The sequence below is a fragment of the Parus major genome, chromosome 1 (genome assembly GCF_001522545.3).
Source record: "Parus major isolate Abel chromosome 1, Parus_major1.1, whole genome shotgun sequence".
NCBI classification, from domain to species: Eukaryota; Metazoa; Chordata; class Aves; order Passeriformes; family Paridae; genus Parus; species Parus major.
The window spans coordinates 6,494,489-6,515,467 of NC_031768.1; the positions used below are offsets into that span (position 1 = coordinate 6,494,489).

A 20,979-nucleotide genomic window follows, 5' to 3' on the forward strand; every position below is an offset into this window, starting at 1 on the left:
ACATCTAGCTAATAACATCATCCATCAAATACCAACTTTCCTTTAGAGTTCAAACACAATCGACACAGAACCCAGTCCATCTGCTGGCCAGTGCCTCTGAACAGATCCAGCTTGTGAATGGCCAGCTATGTTGCCTAATTTTTAATCAACCAACTTAGGTCTGTGCTTCCCATAATCCTGCAGGATAGCTAGGGGACACTCCACAGGGAAGTGAAACACCCTCCTCTCCGGAGAGGAGGGTTGGTGTATCCAGAGCTGTGATGTGCTTGTTCTGAGTGGGGTTTTCCAGTGAATGGAGACTGTCTTCAGCCTCTCAGAGAAATTTATTCATTTATGTATTCATTTATGTATTTATTTATGTATTTATTTATGTATTTATTTATGTATTTATTTATATAATATATTTTAAGGATAACTTCTTTGAAACTTGGCCTTCTTCAGAGAAAAATGTGTAAAGTAGAAGGACAATGCTTTCTTCTCTGAGTAAAGTTCTGGGTTTATTTGACAGGTACTTCAGAATTTCAGGGCAGGTTGTCTGAAACAAGGGAATTGCAGATTTACAGACAAGTATTTATACAGAAAATGCTCACCTGCTTACCCAACAGGAGAGCCAGGGAATGTCAGATGATTTGGTTGACCAATTGTAATGAAGCAGCACAGCTTGAATTAAGGATATCTAGCATCAATCACAGTTAAAAAAAGCCTAAGAAAAACTGGTCAGAAAAAAAAAAAAGGAGATTAATGAGTAATCCAGGGAGCAGGTAGTTCTTCTATGGATATTTTCCAAGTGCAAACAGTTATCAAATTCTTTAAATCATTACTGTCAGATTCTTCACTTAGCTCCATTACCTTGCTTCTCAGTGGTTTGTTTTATCTTGCACATGGTGCATTTGTTTAGGAAGGAATTTGATTCAGGATTTATATTCCACTGGCTTACACATGCCACAGCGTCCTTATCTCCAGATCTGAAACAATAACAGCAATTTAAAAAGCGCCTACATTTCCTTCTATTTCCTGGCTTGCCAATAATAAGAAGTCCCTGCAGAGGGAAGCTTGGCTGGTGGTGTTTTTTGATTTCTCAGATAACAAGAGCTTCACATTTCTGTGGAATTCCCATTTGCCAGAGAGCTGCTGCTGCTGTTGCCCTGATTGATATATGACTGCAATGGCACTTTTCCATTTGACATTCCCCCCCTCTCCCTCTCTCTCTTAGACAACAGCCCTAACTTTTGTGTGTTGCAAATATAAAAGGCAAGCCATGTGATGGAGGCACAGAAGAACAAAAGCATTTGGAAGTAACAGGACCTCTCTTAGCTCTCCGAGGAGTTTGAGGGAAGGAGTGGTGCATTTTTCCAAAGGTAAGCATGCAAATAAGAGATTCCTACAGATTTTGAGTATTACACGAACTTAAATTGAGTGCTTAATCTCTTTATCTGACAGAGACATGTTCTCCTTGTACCGTTTGTTAAATTAAACTGTGTTTAAATGGAATCAACACAGCTCTAGTCCGTGTGTCTCCTTATCCCTGTGTCCTGCTGTCTGAAGTTTGCGTGTCTGAGGTCAGATAGGTAGCAGCTTGGTTAAACCCCTATTCTTGTGAGCACAGAGCTCCAGTCTGTGCTGGCCATAGCTGTGTGGCTTTGGAGTGAATGGAGCTGCTGGGCTCTGCCCGGAATTCACCGGGAGAGCTCTGCTGTGGCCAGCACCCTCTTTGTCCCACTGCAATAGGGCTCTGTGAACACGGGCAAGCCTGCTTCTTTAAAGTTGGACTGTTTACTTTTATCACTACTTACGCCTGCTCTTCTCTTGCCAGTCATCTGCTGGAGTGCTCAGAATAATTTGAAACAACAGGCAATATTTATTTCTAGCTTTGTGTCTCACGCTTCGCGGGAGCACTCATAATTAGCACATTATTATTTATCCAAACTTCCGCAAGGCTTTCCAATGGACCGGACAGCGCTGGTTGTGGATTAGGACAGATTTAACATACACTGTTTATTGGCTGAGAGCTGGGAGGAAAGCCCCGCTGCCCGCCGAGGTTTGGTAGGTGGCCGGCGTGGCTCCGAGCCCGGAGGATGCTGCGCGACCCCAGCCCGCCCGCTGAAGCACAGAGGGAGGCTCTGGGCTCTCCTCCGCTCCCGGCAGATCATTTCCCTGTGTGTCAGCGCCAGAGACACGAGCAGGACTGCTCGCTGTTTCTCTGGGACGAAAGGAGGATTCCGCTGCTGTGAGCCCGGGGACCAAGTGTCAGAGCGGGGCTCGGAGCCGGCACTGCCCCGGGAGAGCGCGGCGGAGGCAGAGCCACGGCTCCCTGCCGGGATTCAGGTGAGTGGATTCATCCTATAAAAGTTCAAGTCAATGGGTCCGGCAGCAAAGAACAGAGTAACAAAGACCAATCTCAGGACTGGGTTAGCCACTGCTGCGGTGTCACCCACAGTGTGTGCTGGAGGGGCGATTTTCTTGTGACAAATCTGGATTTGCAGGATTGTGTGTCCGTGTGTCGTGTGTGTGTCTGTGTGTGTGTGCCCTGACTCTGGTGGCACTGCCAGGCAGATTTCTTATCCTACCCTGCAAGTTCACTGAGATTTCTCTCATAGCTTCCCCATGACACACCTTACTTGTTTCTGCCTGGAGAGATGGCATGGCAAGTAACTCCTTAAGGTTTCTGCAGTTCTTTAGAGATGAAAAATATATTTCCTATATGCTACGTCTTACTTACAGTTCCTAAAGCTTTATAACCAGGCAGGAACTCTGCCTGTTGAAAAGGGACTGGCGAAAGGTTTTTTAAAACCAGTAATAGGACAAGCTCACTTGAAGGCAAATGATTATTTAAAACCATCAGTGGTGACAAACTCACTTGAAATCCATACTTTATTGCAAAGTTATTTTCCAATAGAAGCAACCCAGCTGCCTGGTGTGGCAATAAGTGTGGCTGTAATAATCACAGTGCTGTTATTTGTTCCTTCTTAAAAGAATATAAGAATATCTACATTTTAGGACCTGTAATTATTTTTTCCCTTCCTTTTGAATTACTAATAATGCTTACTTTTGATCTTGTTGTGGGACCTTACTCATATTTGTGAGTAGTTATACACAAGAATAATTTCCTGGACCTAAACAGAACTATTTGGTGAGTAATTACATACCAGCTTGAATCAGGGGTTCCCTGTGTGACTTATATGTACATTGATATGCTCTTGCTGTTAATGAAATCTAATTTTGTATTATAAAACAATGCTTTAAGACTTTCCAGTTAAAAACAAATGTGGAAGGAAAAGGTATTTCAAGCTTACAAAGTAGAATGTAATTTGATTTAGGGATGGGGCATAATTAAGGACTGCTGATGATTAGTTACAGTCTCATTTCTCTACCTGAAGGTGTCCCATGTAGGTTTGCTGGGTTTGTGCAGTGCCTGGTTTGGATCAGATTAATGTGTGCTGATGACTGGCCTTTGCAGAGCAGGATATTGGTTATGGACAGTCTTGGGTACAGTTTGCAGTATCAGTACTCCAGGTAGCTCCTTAGGCATGGCTGATTTCCACAGTAACCATCCCTCACTCACCTCAGGCTTGTGGTATCACTGCAGTCTCTCTTGCCCAGGTGGGAGGGGAATGAGCCAGCTCCTTGGGAGCTCACATTGGTGCCTGCTGTGACTCATTTGACAGGGAGTCCTCCTGTGGTTGGCTTCATTCCCCATTTCTCCTGGGGCTGACTTTGTTCCCTCCCTGGCTTGTCTGCTCTCAGATGCACTAGTAAGTGCTCAAGGTTGTCCTTGGAACTTGGAGAGAATTTACTATCTATGGCAAAAACTTGCACGAAACCACTGAGACATTAATTTTTGCAACTTGTCTGGTGGATTATTTAACTGAAAGAAAACAAAATCCTTTCTTTCCCCCTCCCCACCTCCCAATCACCACTGTAATTATAAATACTTGATAGCTGCATTAGAAGTATTACAAATTTCTCTGTCTCATACTCCTGAGTATGAGGAGATACTTGTTCCTGTGAGTTTTGGGAAGGTTTTGCTATATGGGACTGTATCCCCCTGTTATTTGAGCAATCCACCTCTGGAGGCGGCCACATCAAAGAAAGACACAAAGATCCTGTGGCAGCAGATATGGGGCAACTTTCTGGGGCAAAGGATTTTTCCCTAACCCCATCCACTGAACTCTCAGAGTCCTGAGGGTTTATAACCCTTCTAAAAACTCTTCAGAAATGAAACCCCTGTGACTGTAACCCCCCATACACAGCAGGTCCTCTCGCTGAGCCCAGCTAAACTTTTGCCCTCGGTGATATCTTGTTCCCCTGGATCATTGTCGGTTGTGTAAACACGTGTTTCTTTTCATCAGTGTTAAGTGTTCTGCCTTTCAGCTCTCCTGCCTTTCTCCATGTCCTGGTATCTCAGGATGGAGTGAATAGCCACATCCAGATCACCTTTTTTACTACTGCCTGACTTCACACTTGACAGTCCTTTTGCTGAAACTCAGCTCAAAGGCAGGAAAAGGGTTGGGTCAGGTTAGCTCAGGTGTCTGAGCCAAGTGCACCCCACTTTGACCACACTTCTGTGCATGCACATGAAGAGATATTGCAGTCTCTGCTGGCTGTGATCAGCTGTTATTTCCTTTTTATATGTGTCAGTGTGGAACATATTAAAATTTCTCAGTAGTGGTATGTTAGGAATCCCTCTGATGCCCCACCTCTAACTTAGCAGAACAATGAAAGCAAGGTTGAAGTAAGCCTTTGAGCAGCTGGTCGTCTATATATTCCTCCTTTTCTCACATAATCTAATTCAAACTATTATCTGGTAGCAGTGGCACTACCACTTCCAGACACCATCAGTCCTTGTCCTGTTTGCTGGAATTTCATTGTGTGGCATGGAGATCCTTTCTACGACAGGCGAATGTTGCCTTTCTTCTGGTGTGAGAGTAGGGGGCTGCTGGTGCCATGGAGACACTGGTCCCAGGAATTCCTCCTCCTCATTGCTATTTTTCAGCTTCTCTTTGTTATTTTTTCTAGTTGCATCAATCATTTTTACGGCTCACGCTTGTCACATTTTCATGCTTGTTATTACTGAGCTGCAGACTGTGTCGGGCCGAGGCAGCACAGGTTACATTGCCCTTTAAGACATGTGGGTTGAGGATCTGAGTTAATGCCTCAGCTCTGGTTTGGCAAAGGTTAAGCATACCATGGCAGTGACAATCACATTGCTGTCATAGCAGCACGGCTCAAAGGGAGTGGGACCTAGGGGAACGCTGCTCCCCTTGTTAGAAGACATAGAATTGTTACCATGAGCCAAATATTTCGGTTCCCTAATTATCAGAGGATGAGGTATATGGATGGTGGTCTGAATGTTGCCTGTGTATAAAAGAGGAAAGGATTTTGCCCCTGGGGTCAGAAGAAAGGGAACATCCCCTTCAATCACGTGCTGTCTCCAGCATGCATAGCACTCTCTGCTGGTCCCAGTGGCAGGGATGTTTGCTCAGTGTTAAAGAATAAAAAGACCCATTCCTGCTCTTGCATCTATTGATAACTACAGGCCTTTGAGTTTGCTGGAAAATATATGAAAGACAGAGAACATAAACTGTTCACCTGCTTGTAAAACACTCCAAGAGGTAGAGGACACATGCCTGAATGCCCTAGACCTCTCAGCAACTTGTAATTTGGCCAAGGGTAATTTTGCCTCATGTTGGGTCATAAGACTGAAGTAGAGGAAATTACTGAAGCAAATCCTATAGCTAAAGCTTGGCTGGGAACACTTGCACTGTAGCCAGCAGCCACCCTGGTTTGCCTCCTGAGAGGGATGGGCAGCCCTAGACTGCTCAGCTCTGCACCTGGTGCTTCACCAAGGAGTAATCTCATCCAGCATCCCTTTCCCTCAAGTGGAAAATTGTATTCCTCTGCTGTCCGAGACTCAAGACCATGACTACTCTGATATTCAGCAAGAAACAAAAATAAAGAATCCAAGGTTGGCATCACCTCACCATTAAAAGGCTCTACTCCCTCATTAGAGAGATATCCCATGCATGGCCCTAATCAATCTATTTAAAGCTTCCTGGAAGCAGGAAAAGGAAAGAATAAAAATACAAACACTCTTTTGTCTCCCAGTAGTTATTCTTTGCGAGTGTATTAAACCCTTTTCTCCGTGCTGGCCCGTGCCTGTCTGCTGGCCGGGCGCCAGCCCGCAGTACCCACTGGAGTTTGTTATTTCAACTGCTGAGCAGGAAGGCACCTCCTGCTCCCCCTCTCCTGCTACCTGAAGGGCTGGAAATATTCTTGGGAACTTCAGAAGGAGAGGGAAGTTCAGACAGCTCAAGTGCCATTCAGCTGGATTTGTTCCACCTCATGCACCGGGTCCCCATGGCGGGAACACTTTTGGGGCTTTAAACGAGCCCAGGGAATCAGCGCCGTGCGTGCTCATCCCACGTGTGCTGAGGCTCCCAGGCTGCTTCCACTGTGTTTGCTGCAATTGCTATGTTGTTTCTTATGCTTCACATGCCATGGTCTTCCTACTTTTTTCTTTTTCATTCTGCTTACAGTGACAGGTATTCATCTCCTGAAATATTAAAAGACTTAAGGAAGTCTCACAGTGAAAAAATGGTTTCCTGGCACTTCTCTTAGCACTGCCTTAGTAGGACCAGAAGATGGACTTCTCTACCATGAACAACCAGATGTAGAGGCTTAACCTCCCTTCTTTTGAGCCTAATTTCCTTCTTATTGCCTTTTTTCTTCCCCTCTCCTCTTGCCCACCAGCTGCTGCCAGCTCTGGCCAGGAGTGTGTGTTGTTTGTGTACCCTCCTCGCAGGCACAGACTGCCCTGCTGTGTAAGGGAGCTCCTGGACCATGGATGAAGACATTCCCCTTGCCATGGAAGAGGAGAAGCTCCAGCACAGATGGATGGCAGTCCAGCAAACCCTCTCAAGCACAAGACCTTGGGAGAACATTCACTTATTTAGCCCTGTAAGGGTCTCACTCAAAATATTTGGTTTGGTATTTGCCTTGCCTCAGGATGGGAAGGAACCTGTTCAAATGCTGTGTGGAGGCATTTCTCAGACAACTGGGGTTGCCTGTGTTCACCTGCTGCTGCCTGGCTGCCATGGGGCCACTCAGTGGCTCTGTCAGGTGTTTTGACAGGCAGCTGCAGAGTGAAGTGAGGATTTTTGACAGCACACACAGAAGATCAGCTCCTTCACTGCTGGCACAGAAATGGCCACGGTAAAATAGATAAGAAGATGACTGCATTTATTTACAGAGCTAAAAGATACGCTGGAACTGACAAAGACTCTGAAGTGGTTCTACAGAAAGCAGGGCCAGACACAGCCTCTCATCTGGGCTTGCCTCTCCTACTCCATGAACTCTGGCATGGCTCAGATTGTCACTGGAGAGATTCAGTCCCACAGCTCTTGGGCTTCCCAAGCTGTTCCCAGGCATGGTGTGGATGGCTGCATGGGCTGGAAACCACCAACTGCTGTGGGTGCTGAAGGATCTTTGGGAACAGAACACGCTGCCTTTGTCATGGCAGTGGAGAACTTAACCCTGCAGAAAAAACCCTTGTGGAGTCTGACTGAATCATTTGCCCGTCACAGTCATTTCCACTCCAATCCAGATCTTGGAGAGTGAAGTCCTCAAATCCTTATCTTCCTGGAAAATCAAAACTTTTCTGAACTCGATAAAGTTCTTGAGAAATCCATTTTCAACTCATGAAGAACTTTGTGGCTTTTTTTTTTTTTTTTCAGAGCAGCAGCAGTGAGTTGATGCACATGCACATGTATATACACATCCATGGTTGGTGACACGTTTTTAGGTCTGGAGTTTGGAGAAACTGAGTAGTCTTGCAACTCCTCTGTTTACATAACAAATTCAGATTGAGGGAACCACACGGTAGGATTCAAGTAACTGTGTTTACTAAATATGCACAGCATGCAAGGCCAGGCTTAAGTTATATACACACAGCACTGCTTCAACGGGATTTTGGCAGCCTCCAAAACACAAAAAGCATTGAGTGACTTAAAGGGTGCCCTCATCTTCAGGCAGGAGTCTCAAACACAGAAAATGCCCAGCAAATGAAGACCAAGCTGAACATATGTGCATGCCTAATATGGGGGGCTCAGGGAACAACTAACTAGAGGAACACCATAAAAGAGCTTTTCCACTGCTCCCTTCCTACCTCCCAGGGTAAAAGCTGTGCAGATCCAACAGACCTTTGGAGAATTGCTCAGCTCTTTATTTTTTCCAAGATACATAGCAAAAAGGGAATTTCTGTTTATGTTCTCACAAAGTGACTGGCTAAATAATTCCAGATGATGGAATGTTCTTCTGTCCTTAAAGCAAAACAAAACCTTAGCCTTCACCACACTCTAAATGATATTAAAACTATGATAAGAAATCTTTATTATTCAGAAAGCAGTTAATAAAAACATGGAGTTGGAAAAATAACCCTAACTTTGCACCTATATACAATATGTTCTTAGACTGTATGTTAATATGGTTTTTCTTTGGGATGTCTTCTATTTTTCCCTGAAGTTTTTAGGTTAACAGCTGTAGCAGTTTTAGGTAACAGCTGTGACAAGCTTTAGTATGTTATGTCTCTATGAAATCCTGAAAACTGGTTATATGGAAAGGAAACTAAGCCATTGCTAAGAAAATGTACTTCCCATATCTCAGTGAATTCTGAAAAAAATGTGTATTGATTTTCATCCCCTGTTAGGCCATTTATTTTTGTAGTAAATTTTCAGCCTGAGGATATGAGGTCACGTTTGCATCTTTTTCTTTACAGGATGCTGCAAAGAGGGAGGGTTTAGGCTTCCTTTTGTGTTAGCCTGGCAGATGAGCTATCTACCACAGTTTTTGCATGGAAAGGAAGTGAAGAAAAAACAGCTAAAATGAAAGGAAAAAATTTCTCTGTGAAATTGTTATTTTAATAAAAAAGTGCATTTTCCAAATGATACAAAATGTCATTGTAATGATGATTTATGATCGCAATTGTACTTGCTTCTGTTTTTTTGGACAGAAGTATAGACTGGAAACTACTTATGCCAAACCTGATAGCATGTGCTATCTAGGATTTTATAATTTCAGATAGCATTTCAAAAGGAATGCAATTTTTAACTCAAAAAATAAAAAATAATACTAAGTTCAAGTGAAATGCCACTGCTGGAAATACCAGCTGGAAATGGAAAATATCATGCCAACATACCTCATCATGGTGATGTACCTAAGTGAAAATATTTTGATATTTTTTTTGCAGAATCAAAAATCTATACCCAAACTTCCATGTGTTTAAATTTCTCTCTAAGACTTTTTCTTCCATAATATGTTATATATAGCATATGTGCTTGAAAAATGTATGTGCATGCTTCCCATAGGTACATAAGAAGATACACCTACACATTTTACCAGTATGCCTATAAACAACTGTAAGCACTTATTTCACAAAAGATGGATCATATTTACAATGGTTTTCTTTTTTTTTCCTTATAAATATGTGATACATTTCATTTTTTCAAAGTACTGTTACAAAAACCTGCTGGATTTCTTTGTTAGTGAAGTATCAGGACAATTTTAAAAGGTTGTGGAAGTGTTAATACTTTTTGTACTGTGCTTATCCTGAAGACAGTTCAGCCATGCTCCTTTTCTCACACTTTTCCCTGTGTCTTTCTCAAAGTATTTTCATGAGGCAGACTCTGTGTCATCCAATTATTTCCTGAAGAAAACTAGGGAGATAAGCCTTTGAAAACTGAGCCAGGACTTCAGATTTCTCTCACTGTATTAAATCATACTGATCAAAACCATGGAAAGATATAGAAGCACAGAATTAACAGTGGGATGGAGAGTATGGGAAATGGGGATCCCTGGGTGTAATATCACGTGAAATGAGACTGTCTAATATCAAGTAAATTTATTTGGACTGAGAGGGAATTACTGGGTGTGTAATAATGATTAACTATGTTGGAGGGAGACCTTGCCAAGCAGCATGTTTTGGTCAGACTCTTTATAAAAAAGAATAGGAATGTAGGTAAAAGGTTAAACATGGAGAAAAAAATAGTGCATCCCTCCTCCTGTTAGCTAATCCTTGGGCATCATCTGCATGAACTGAAGTAGCACAGTTCACTTCGGGGAGGGAGTCTGTCCCTGCTCCCATGACCGAGAGATTTCTCTCCTATGCTGCTAAAATGTTTGGAGGGATATTTATTGACATGAATGAGGCTGTGCATAAATGTATCTGACATCGTAAGTGTTTAGTGTTGTTTGTTTAAGTTCTTTATACTGCAAAGACATAGTATGTTTTTAATGCCCCATTTGCTGAGGAAAATATACCAGGTCATATGTCAGACTCTGGGAAAAGAAAAGATATTGTCATTTAAATCCACAGTCACGTAATTCTTCCTTTCCTACTTAAGCACATGGATAACAGCCTGAAACAACAACAACAAAAATGTCTAATACACAGAGCATCTTTGTTTCTCTAACACACAGAGCATCCCTAATAACATTTCTTCCCAGCATGAGACTTCGGGTGTCACATCAGCGCCATCCCAACTTGGATGAACTCTGGAAGCGTTTGTCACGGCTAGGCACTCCTTCACAGAAGTGCTGGAGGAGGTTAGAAACCAACACACAAATCATCAAGCACTCTGGTGAGGAGGCTGTTTGGGAGATGAGTATCAGCAGGCTTAGAGCACTGCCAGCAAACCAGAAAACAGTTTTGAAAGAGGCTTGTATAAGGCAGTAAAGGCACACATCAGCTCTTTAAATACTCAAGAGGCTCTGCTGGAGCATTTCTTTGTGAGTAGGGAACTGTTTTATCTTAAGTTTCTTCAGAAAGTCCTTGCACTTTTAACCGTACTGATGAGTATCCTTTGACTATCCTTCATCGGGCTGTGTTTAGATGGATAATTCACAGCTCTTTCAAGTTATATCTGTTTGTAGTAAAAGTGAAATTAATCATCCAGTTGGGACTAAGGGCTTTGTGAGAAGGATCAAGGGACTGTGAAGAAGCAGCTGATGGAGATATTCTCCTTCCCCTGCTGGCACAAAGCTCTGGGCAGCATTTCAGGGGCTGTCCTGAACTTGTTTCCTGGGGAATCTCCTGATCTCCAACATGAACCAGAAATCCAGATTCCTGGGTAGATAGCCATATGGCTCCACCTGAACATATTTCTTCCCAAGTGATAGCTGGGATAGTACTTGGGTATTACGGAACAATAAATGTATTTTTCAGATGCTGCTCCTTAATTAGCTGTGAAGAGACAGACACCGACAAAGTGCTGCCTGACAAGTAAGCAAACAAAGCCTGTCGATGTGTGTGTGTGTGAATTTGGAACTCAGAGGGCAGGGCAGCCAGAGCCCCGGGCAGCTCCTCATGCAGTGCAGGTCAGGGCTCAGCAATTCCCTGGGGGACCACCTTGCTCATGCCTGGGCTGGGACCTTCAGCATCCCTCCACCCTGGGGGTGTCTCCTGTCCCTGCAGAACACCAGCTCCAGGGCACTGCCAGGCAGCCTCCAGAGCCACAGCTCAACCTGCCTCCAGCCTTTCCATGGGCTCCCTAGGACCTTCCCATCTGAAATGAGGAAGGCAGCCAAGCTTTGCCTCTCCTTGACACTTTGAGTGGATACAGAGTCCTTCCAATTTTCGGAAGTTTCTGATGTATTACTGATCACCGGTTTTGAGGGGAACACAATAGGATCGTCACCAAGTGGAAAAGAATGGCATTGCATCACTTGTGGTGTTAAAAGCTGAAAGGTTCTCCCTGAAATGATAGAAAAATGCTAAAAGTAACAAGGCCTTGAGATCCCCTTCCTTAAGGCCATATTCCCTACCTACTGTGCGAATGATGCTCACTCTGAGCAGTATTTTGGCTAGCAAAGGTCCTAAGTGCCTTAATATTATTTCTATTTTCTCCAGAGGTCTTTTTGCTCAGGATTGTGATTTATGTCGCTTTTATTCCAGCTGTGCAGGAGATTCTTTGATGGATTAAAACCTCGTCAGACTCCAACTTGAGAAGAAGAATGACAGTTCAGACACTTAAACCAGACTTTTCGCCATCCTGGAAAAGAACTGGCTTTCAGAATTTGGAGGGTTTTTAATGCTCTACCTCCCTCTGCTGTTACCAGCGAGAAGTTCCTCGACAATGGGAAATCATGTACTCGCTGCTTCGATTTCCATGCTCTCGCTCCTGGTGATGATGGGAGACACGGACAGTAAAACAGACGGGTCCTTCCTCATCGACTCCGACCCCAGCCGCTGTATGAGGCACCACTACGTGGACTCCATCAGCCACCCTCTCTACAAGTGCAGCTCCAAGGTAAGGCCTCACCTCAGCTCCTCACCACCCCATGCTGCCAGGGAAGAGTTGTTAAAATGAGCCATTCTGGGTGGTTTTCTCTGCTAGAGTTCCTATCTATCAGAATCCAGCAGCAGGGACACGCAGATGTGAAGGCATCCTGTGTGTACGTAACTGGGACTGGAGATAAAGGCTCTTGACTCGCTTTTCACCTTTTCAAAAGGTGAAATTCACCATGATAGTAAAGCTTACATGTCAATCTCAAATCACAAGATTCAAAGGAGCACATTTGGGATCTCACCTGATGGTCCAAGGGGACAGGCTAATTTGGAAGTTTAGATCACCCTGGTAACCTCATCCTTCAAGTGAACTTTCATCTGGAGCAAGTTCATTGCTACTGCAGATGAAATACTGAGATAAAGAACCAAATTGTAAAATGGTGATTAAAAAAGGTTGTGAAGAACATTGCTTATTTTCTCCCTGCCCATCCCCTTTTCAAAACCTTTGTTTTCATGCATAATGACACTTGGATGGTAACTTTAGGGCTTAGGAGCAGACAGAAATACAAAATTGACTTTCATTTGGGATTTCAAGCCTGAAAAGTTTTGTGTCAAAATGGTTTAGCAGCCTGTACATGTAGCCTATAGCAATTTATTTCATTGTGTGGAGAAAAAGAATTGGGAGAAACAGTGGGAAAATCCTTGCTGGCCCCTTTTGTCTTGTCCTAATTTGTTCTGTCTGAGTTAACACAGTCTGTACATTCAGATGGCTGGGCCGTTCCTCTGTCCCATGGGAGGGGGCTTTGCCTCAGGCACTCACATCCCAGGATTAAGGAAAGGGAACGACTGGAGCTCCAGTGCTTTTGCCAGCCCTGTGTTGAATAAGGGACAAGAGGCCGGCGTGTGACAGGGTTTAATCACAAGAGCGGTGCCTGCCTGGTGGCAAACCCCAGCAGCAGGGATCCTGGGAGAGAGGATCCAGAGCTGAGATGGATGCAGTGCTGGCTGTGGACACCCTCAGATGCCTTCGTGTGCAGGAGTTCCTTGCCTCCTGTAAATCAGTGCAGGGGTGAGGGGAAGTTGCAGATCATAAAAACTACAATAAAGCGTAGAGAGAAGTGTCCACAGAAATAAGATTTGCTGGGCTCTCTGTGCACCAGGACAGCTGCTGCCCTGGCTAAGGCTCTGCAGCCAGGCTCATCCTGTGCCAGCTCAGCAGAGAGGGGCTGGCAGCCTCGGACCTGGGCACAGGGAACCTGCTCTGCTCTGGGCTCTTTGTGCTGTTCTCTCAGCACTGCTGTCTGCCTGGTTTAGCATAACTGAGCCTGATTCACAGCAGTGAACTGAGCCCAGAGACTTTTACCCTACTTCTTCTGAATCCAAACAGTAAAATCATGCTTTACTTGAGATTCAGGAGAGGTCTTTTGATTTGCTTTCAGGCTGGACTAGAGCTCCCTGCCATCTGGGAGACATATGGTGCTAACACAGAGAACTGCAGAGGTGCATCTCTGTGCAATATTGGTTTTATTGCACTTGACTTCAGCAAGAGGCAAAAGTGACAAAAAGTAGGTGTGTGGGTGGTTTTCATTTATAGGGATCTGTGTGCCACCAGTTTCCCCTTTCTGCAGTTTTAGGAAGGAGGGAAGGAAGGAGGGAAGGAGGGAAGGAGGGAAGGAGAAGGAGGGAAGGAAGGCGGGAAGGCAGGAAGGCAGGAAGGCAGGAAGGCAGGCAGGAAGGCAGGAAGGCAGGAAGGCAGGAAGGCAGGAAGGAAGGAAGGAAGGAAGGAAGGAAGGAAGGAAGGAAGGACTGATTGACAATTCACTTTTTTTAGCATCCCCAATGACAGAGAAAAAAAAAAAGCAATCAGGCCTTTAGGAGTGGGGCTGATGGGAATGAGAACACAGAACACAGTGTAATGAAAACCATATAATTTCAAAACTGAGCTTTGAGGGAAAAAAGTTGTTGACATACACATTCATAATTCTGGCTGCAAAAGTCAGTGATTATTTTCAAATCAAGCCTTTGATGGAAATCATGTTTGAAAATATTATCACATAATTTGGCTTCCCAAATTCCACAACAGTTTCAACAACACTTCTGTAACAATACTGTGAATTGTATGGACTTTCTCATTAAGTGGACAATGAAAACAGTTTCCATACAAAGCGAAATAATTTCCTAGAAAACTCTCTTAAGTCAAAGTCTTTTTTTTGTTGTTGTTTGGGTTTTTTTTTTTTGTGTGTGTGTGTTTTTGGGGTTTTTTTTAGTTTTTTTGTTTGTTTTTGTTTGGTTTGGTTTTGTTTTAAGGTCTTGGGTATCTGAATCATTGTGATAGATGTATGGCTTCTGTTCTGGATCTAGTAGCATATAAACACAGAGGAATATTAGACATGCTAATTAAAACTGGATGCAATGTCTATATATGTATATATTGTGATAAAATGTAACCAAGACAAAAAAGGAAAGTTTTGTGGGAGTAGCTGTGGGAATTGTGGTACCTCTTGTTTCCACCAAGTTTCCATTGTGGAAGCTTGGACTGACAGTGTCAAGCAGAGACTTTGCCCTTTTTTGGGGTGATAGACTGGTTTCACGAGATATTCTTTCTCTCTCCAGATGTTTTCCTTTTTGGTGCAGCGTAGAGTTACAGAAGTTAAAAGTGGCTTCAGAAATTGCAAGACATATTATGTTTGCTCTCTGTCCTGGTTGAAAAAGGATTACGTCCACTGTGTTTCTCTGTGGAGGCTGCCAATTGTACCCACATGGGAAGCAGTTTCATTAAACATCCAGTCAGGATAATTTAATCATTAAAATCCCTTTTGCTTATGGCCTCAGGCAGGCGATGAAAACAATTTTCCAAATCCTTTGGAAACATAGTCTATTATAGTAACAAAACATACAAAAGAGACACAAAGGAGGGATGGAAGAAGGCCATTTGTTCCAGAAAAGCAGTGTTTTCCTTTGTCTTCAAGGAAATGTTTGTATCAACTCATGAGGTATTATCTTTCCTGACGTTATTTGATTTACCCTGACCTCTGTCACAGAGACCAACTGGTCTCCATCAATGTGCTGGGCTCCCTCACTGCTCCCAGAGTCTCCTAAATTCCAGTTTTGGCTGTCACAAGAGCTTCATCCAGATGTGCCAGAAGTGTGCTTGACAGTCTTGCACTAAAGAATCCAGCCCAGGGAGACACAGAACAGATGAAGAAAGATTTAGCAGATGTTCGAAGACATTTACTCCTGAGGTAGCTCAGGAGATTTTCAGTAATGCCAGGCCACAGGAACTGTGTGAAAATCTGTTCTAAGGCATCTCAGCCCATCTGCTTTTGAGCTTCAGCTTGTTGCTGAAGGTGCAGAAAAGAGGACTACAAATGCCATTAATAAAAAACCAGTTCACAGCTTCTGGATGTCCAGAATACAGCTCAAACAACCAGAGCCAAATATTGCCTCAGATTCAGGCTTCTGTCTTTTGTACCTATGAGACCATTGACTTTAAATAATGATATCGATAAAACGATAATGATAATGATGATGATAGTGATAATGGTAACAATAATGATAACAATAATGATAAAAATAATCATAATGATAATAATATTCTTCCCTAGCTGCTCATAGACCCACGTGGCTCCCTTGTAGGACACTGTGCTTCTGGATCCAGCCTTGCAAGGTGACATGCACAAATTCATATGTGCAGGGGCCGAGGGGAGCCAAGAGGTGTCAGGTTATAAAACACCCATATGTATTTACTATATATACACACCCACTGTATCATTGTGCCATGCTATCATAGCATTACTAATTATCTAGGTGATAATCTCTATTGCACTATAATACACAAAGCAACAAGCAGCTGGTGCAATTGATTAAAAGGCAAAGCAAAGCTTTCAAAGTACATGCTATTTCCAGCTCATTTGAACACCTGCCAAAATCCACTGGCTGTTCTGGATTTATGAAGAGGAAGGTAAATTTTGGGTAGGACTTTAGGTGGCCCAGAAGGTTAGAAAGCTATGAAAATGGGAAATCTGATAATTTTTTTAGCCTGAAAGTTCAACTTGATAATCTTGGGTTTGTGCCATTGGTAAGAGTTTACACTGTCATCCAAAAACAAGGCATAAAATCAACACTGCAGTGGTTTTTCTAACATCTACATTATATAAACAGTGACCTTAATCTTATAAAGAACTAAGTAGCCAGCAAAATTGCAGATTAAAATGAGAGCCTCCACAGATTAAAACAAGTTTTTGAAGACAAGGCTTAGAAATTGTAAATTGTAAATTGTAAATTGTAAATTATAAATTATAAATTATCATTTATAAATTATAAATTATAAATTATAAATTATAAATACAGTGGTACATTGACTAAATATTGGCTGGCTTTGCCTTAGGAAGCCAGCTGTTTATGAGAAATATATTGAGACAGAGATATTGGCACATCACATAATTCTACCCTATAATTACTCTGGGCAACTCTTCTCTAGTCATGCCAATTTCATGTTTTATTTTTACTGGTATTTCTGAAAGTACCTGCAGATACACAAGCAGATGTGTACCATAAGAATTCTTAGGGTATTGCACCAGACTGATTTTTCCAACTCCAGAAGCATCAGAAGTCAGCCCCACCATACAGCAGTGTGTGCTGTCACATTTGGGCTGAAATCACAGAAATGATTGCTTGAAAGGGACTCCAGGGATACCCTGAACCTCCCAAAAAGAAATTTCTGGCTGTTGCACATCTCCCTGTACCACTCCTGAGGAGAGTTCAACTGTTGTCTTTGAAGCCTTCAAACAGTTGTCAGGTGCTATTGGATTGCTCCTCACCCCCAAAATTTATTGATGATCTCCAAGGTCTGTTCCAACGTGATTCTGTGATTCAGCCAAACATTTGGGAACACAGAGTGCACAGTCTGGTGAACTGGTCAAAGCAGGGGACCTAACAAGAGACATCAAGATGCTGGGAAGGAAATTGCTGGATTAAATGTCCCAATCTTCATAGCTATTTATAGGTATTTAATTAGATACCTTCACCAGCTCCCTGCCTGGGAAGTGAGGTTTGTTTCCAGAGGGGAAAAATAGTGGATCTTTATCTGTGAGTAATGGGGTGACAGCACTGCAGTGATTGTCCCTTTCATGTTCTCTATACACTAAACTCTGCTATTAAGGAGCTTGGTGTAGCTGATAGGTGTAAAGCTCAGGTGTGACTCAACAATACACTGAAATTTCCCTCCCACCATATTAGTACAAACAGCTGAAGTTAATTTATGTATGAATACACAGTACCACAGGAAGGAGACCATAAATTTATGCTACAAACCTTAAAGGATGACAGATGTGTCAGAGAGTGACAAAAGCCCATCTCTTACTAAGAAGCATGATGGTACCAAGCACGGATCATCAGCTTATGAAGATGCCTTTGTGACCTGTGTTGACTGGAAGAGTAGTTGTTGACATATTAATACTTTAATACATTTTCAAGCAAAACATTTAGCATGCAAGTATTCTTGGAAGAGTAATTTTTAAGCACTGTACAATGGATGATCAGGACATTTCCCATGGACACAGACAATGCTGGCATTTCCAACTTGATTTCAGGAATATTCTCTCTCTCTTTTATGTCATCTTTCCTTACAACTCTGACTAAAGAGAAAATTAAACATTTGATGTACCTGCTTGCACAACTTAGAGATTTGCAGCCAGTTGAGTTTGTATAATGAAAGAAGCCCAAAAAGGTTTAACACTGTAAAGTGTTTGCTGTCACATTTGTAGTTGTTCTTTCAGGTTTTCTGGAAAAAAAAAAAAAGGTGAGATATGTGTAGCATGGTTAAAATGTAATGCTCTCCCTTGCTTATAGGAAAGACAACTGTTTTACTGCCTACTTAAGATGATATGATAAGCTGATATTGAAGTTTATGTTGGTTAAGCAAAATTAGCTGATATGGATTTGATATTTCCGTCCCCATGAAAGCATAGGAGCCTGTTCAAACTTGTACAACACCCGTTATCAAGGTGGTAACAGCTGTTTCTAACACATCATTTGCTGAGCTTTAGAAGGTCCTTTCCAAGATTTATGTAGTGCTTAATGCTGTATCTCCTCTGCTCAAAGGGTTGTTGGGGAGTAGGTGACTGCTCATGGACTTTCTTTCCTTACTGCCTCCTGTCATGCAAGTTACCTTGTTCTGGTCACAGCTCGCATGTGAACTCAGAAGAAGAAACCTGGAGCAGCACTGTTTTTTGAAAATCTCACTAGGCAATCTTCATGTTTGGCAACCTCAGTTAAACTTTTTTTTACATTTTCATTGCCTTATGCAATGCAGTGCATTTTATATAGACACAGCTGATGCACTGATGCATAGATACACATGTAATTGCAAATACATGTTCGAGGAGATATTTGGCAAAGGAGCTCAAACATGCTTCTTCAAAGCAATAAACTGAGCATCTTCTTTATATTTCTACTTTACATGTCCATATATCTAAACCTGAGGCCTGAGAGCCAGTTCTGCTGATCACTGGTGTGTATACTCAGAACACTGGTAAATACCCAACCAAAGAATCAGCCTGGCTGACGATTTAAGGGCTTGACAGTCACAGATGTGGAGTCAGCAAATCTCAGTTGCAGTCACGGTGTCTGGAAAGCAGGGCTGGCTGAGATCATTTGGAGCCTTAAGGTCACCAGGCCCTGCTGTCCTTGCTGGTGTCAGTGCAGGGATTGCAGGGGGAGCCTTGCTTTTCCTCCTGCTCGCTTTATGTCCCCCACTCTCTCAGACACAGCCCAGGGGCAAAGCACGGTGTGGGGCTGGGATGCAGTGAGAAGAGCCCAGCCAGGCTGGAAGGAAGGTCCCACCTGCTGGTGTCAGCTGTGTGCTGGGGACACGTTTGCTAACCGCTGTGTTTTCCTTGGCAGATGGTGCTGCTGGCCCGCTGCGAAGGCCGCTGCAGCCAGACCTCGCGCTCGGAGCCCATGGTTTCCTTCAGCACCGTCCTGAAGCAGCCCTTCCGCTCCAGCTGCCACTGCTGCCGGCCCCAGACCTCCAAGCTGAAGGCCATGAGGCTGCGGTGCTCGGGGGGCATGCGGCTCACGGCCACCTACCGCTACATCCTCTCCTGCCACTGCGAGGAGTGCAACTCCTAGGGAGCGGGGGGCACAGCAGACGGGGGACAAGGGCGTGCTGCTGTGGGGGAAGATCCCAAGAAACAATCCAAGGTCAGGCCGGTGTCCCCAGCACCCGATTGCAGCGAGGATGGGACTAACCAGGCTGGATTGAATCTGAGAGCAGAAGTATCCAAAATATCCTGGGTTGCTGGATGGTGCTGGTATCGCAGAGTGGGCTGTGACAAAGGCAAAAGCATGAGGACTTGTTTTTATGAAGCCTTTCTTTTTTTCTGAAAGGATTTTTTTGAGAGTTTCTTCTTTCTCAGACTCAGCTCTGACTACAGAGAGGTGCTTTTACTTTAGGCCATGGGCAGCAGGGGAACAGAGAAGAAGATCAGCCAGATGACAGCACTGCATTATGGAAACTGGTGTCTGGACAGAGGATGGGCATCAGTTCTCACAGACAACATCTTAACCTATCAATTTTTTCTCAGTTTTCTAGTTTTACTGGCCTTCAAAGCACATTGTGCTGTTGGCAAAGGTCATCTGTTACTGACCTAGTGGCCAAATGCTGGATAACTTTAACTGTGGTTTAAATTACAAATAAACCATTGAAAAGTGAACTGGATATGAAATGCCATGCTTGGAATACCTGGCCTAGCTGAAACAATTATTTGCACCATGTGTCACCAGAGTTCAGTGTCTGAGCAACTCTTGGGAAGGGAAAGGTCATGAGATTCACTATTACCTTCTAAAAGCCTGGAAATGTGACACAAAACATCTGTCACAAAAGACTTTATTTGAAAGTTAAAAACTAATCAAATATTAAAATGCCACATACTAAATGGAGTAATTTATTAATTTGAGTAGACCTGTTGATGTACTGAACCAGAGTCACCAAAAAGATGACTAAACCTAGGACTTATTTTCATCTATAGTTCTTAGGCCACTGAGCAAATACCATTTTGCCTTTTAAAGACAGGCAATCCCTAAATCCTAAATCTCAAAACATCAGGGGATCCAAAGTTTGGGAATGGTATTTGCTGAGAACCTCTGTCCCTCCTCCATTGATGTGAGGTTTTAGGAAGGTTCAGTCACAGTCTATTGTGGCTTCGAGGGAACAACATAACAGTTCTTATATTAAAATTCTTATGTTCTTAAATGGCAGCCTATGCAGTCAGCCATCAGCATGTCTGTGCTGTTGACAGAAATCTGCCTGAGCTGTTGTTCTGGTAGAAGTCATGAGGGTGCTGAGAGCATCTTTGCTGTGTAAGGATTCAGGGCCAGTAGCACCCGTGAGCACAGGCCTACAGTCGTTGTCTGGGATAGGCTGGATTGGCTCCCATGCACAGCAATGTCTGGCAGGGTCCCATGGTGAGGAGGGGAAGTCCTTTCCAAGATCAGAGTTCAGCCCATCTGCTCAACTCCAGCCAGGTTATTTGCAGCAGATGCCGTGTGCAGCAGCTCGAGGATGCACATGTGTGACAGGGAATCCCCAGGGTCTGACAGGGAGCTCAGTAACAGGAGTTGCTGTGGCTGCTCAGGCAAAGCCTAATGCTTTTTCCTCTGCCTCCTCATGCTGAATGTGTGTGGGATGTGAATGCAGA

General features: G+C 43.5%; 1 protein-coding gene across 5 annotated transcripts; it reads left to right on the top strand.

Annotated features, from left to right (window-relative positions):
* The first annotated feature begins 758 nt into the window (after positions 1-758).
* On the top strand, positions 759-19,997 carry NDP (norrin cystine knot growth factor NDP). Of its 5 annotated transcripts, none has more exons than XM_015643755.3 (4): positions 759-1,358; positions 11,219-11,275; positions 11,948-12,302; positions 19,184-19,997. In XM_015643755.3, the coding sequence occupies exons 3-4, from the start codon at positions 12,084-12,086 to the stop codon at positions 19,409-19,411; spliced, it is 447 nt and encodes a 148-aa protein (XP_015499241.1). In that variant the 5' UTR covers positions 759-1,358; positions 11,219-11,275; positions 11,948-12,083; the 3' UTR covers positions 19,412-19,997. The 5 variants fall into 5 exon arrangements, with proteins under 5 accessions (XP_015499241.1, XP_018864004.1, XP_015499224.1 ...); XM_015643738.3 differs by lacking the exon at positions 759-1,358 and adding an exon at positions 1,430-2,325; XM_019008459.2 differs by lacking the exon at positions 11,219-11,275.
* Positions 19,998-20,979: the final 982 nt, after the last annotated feature.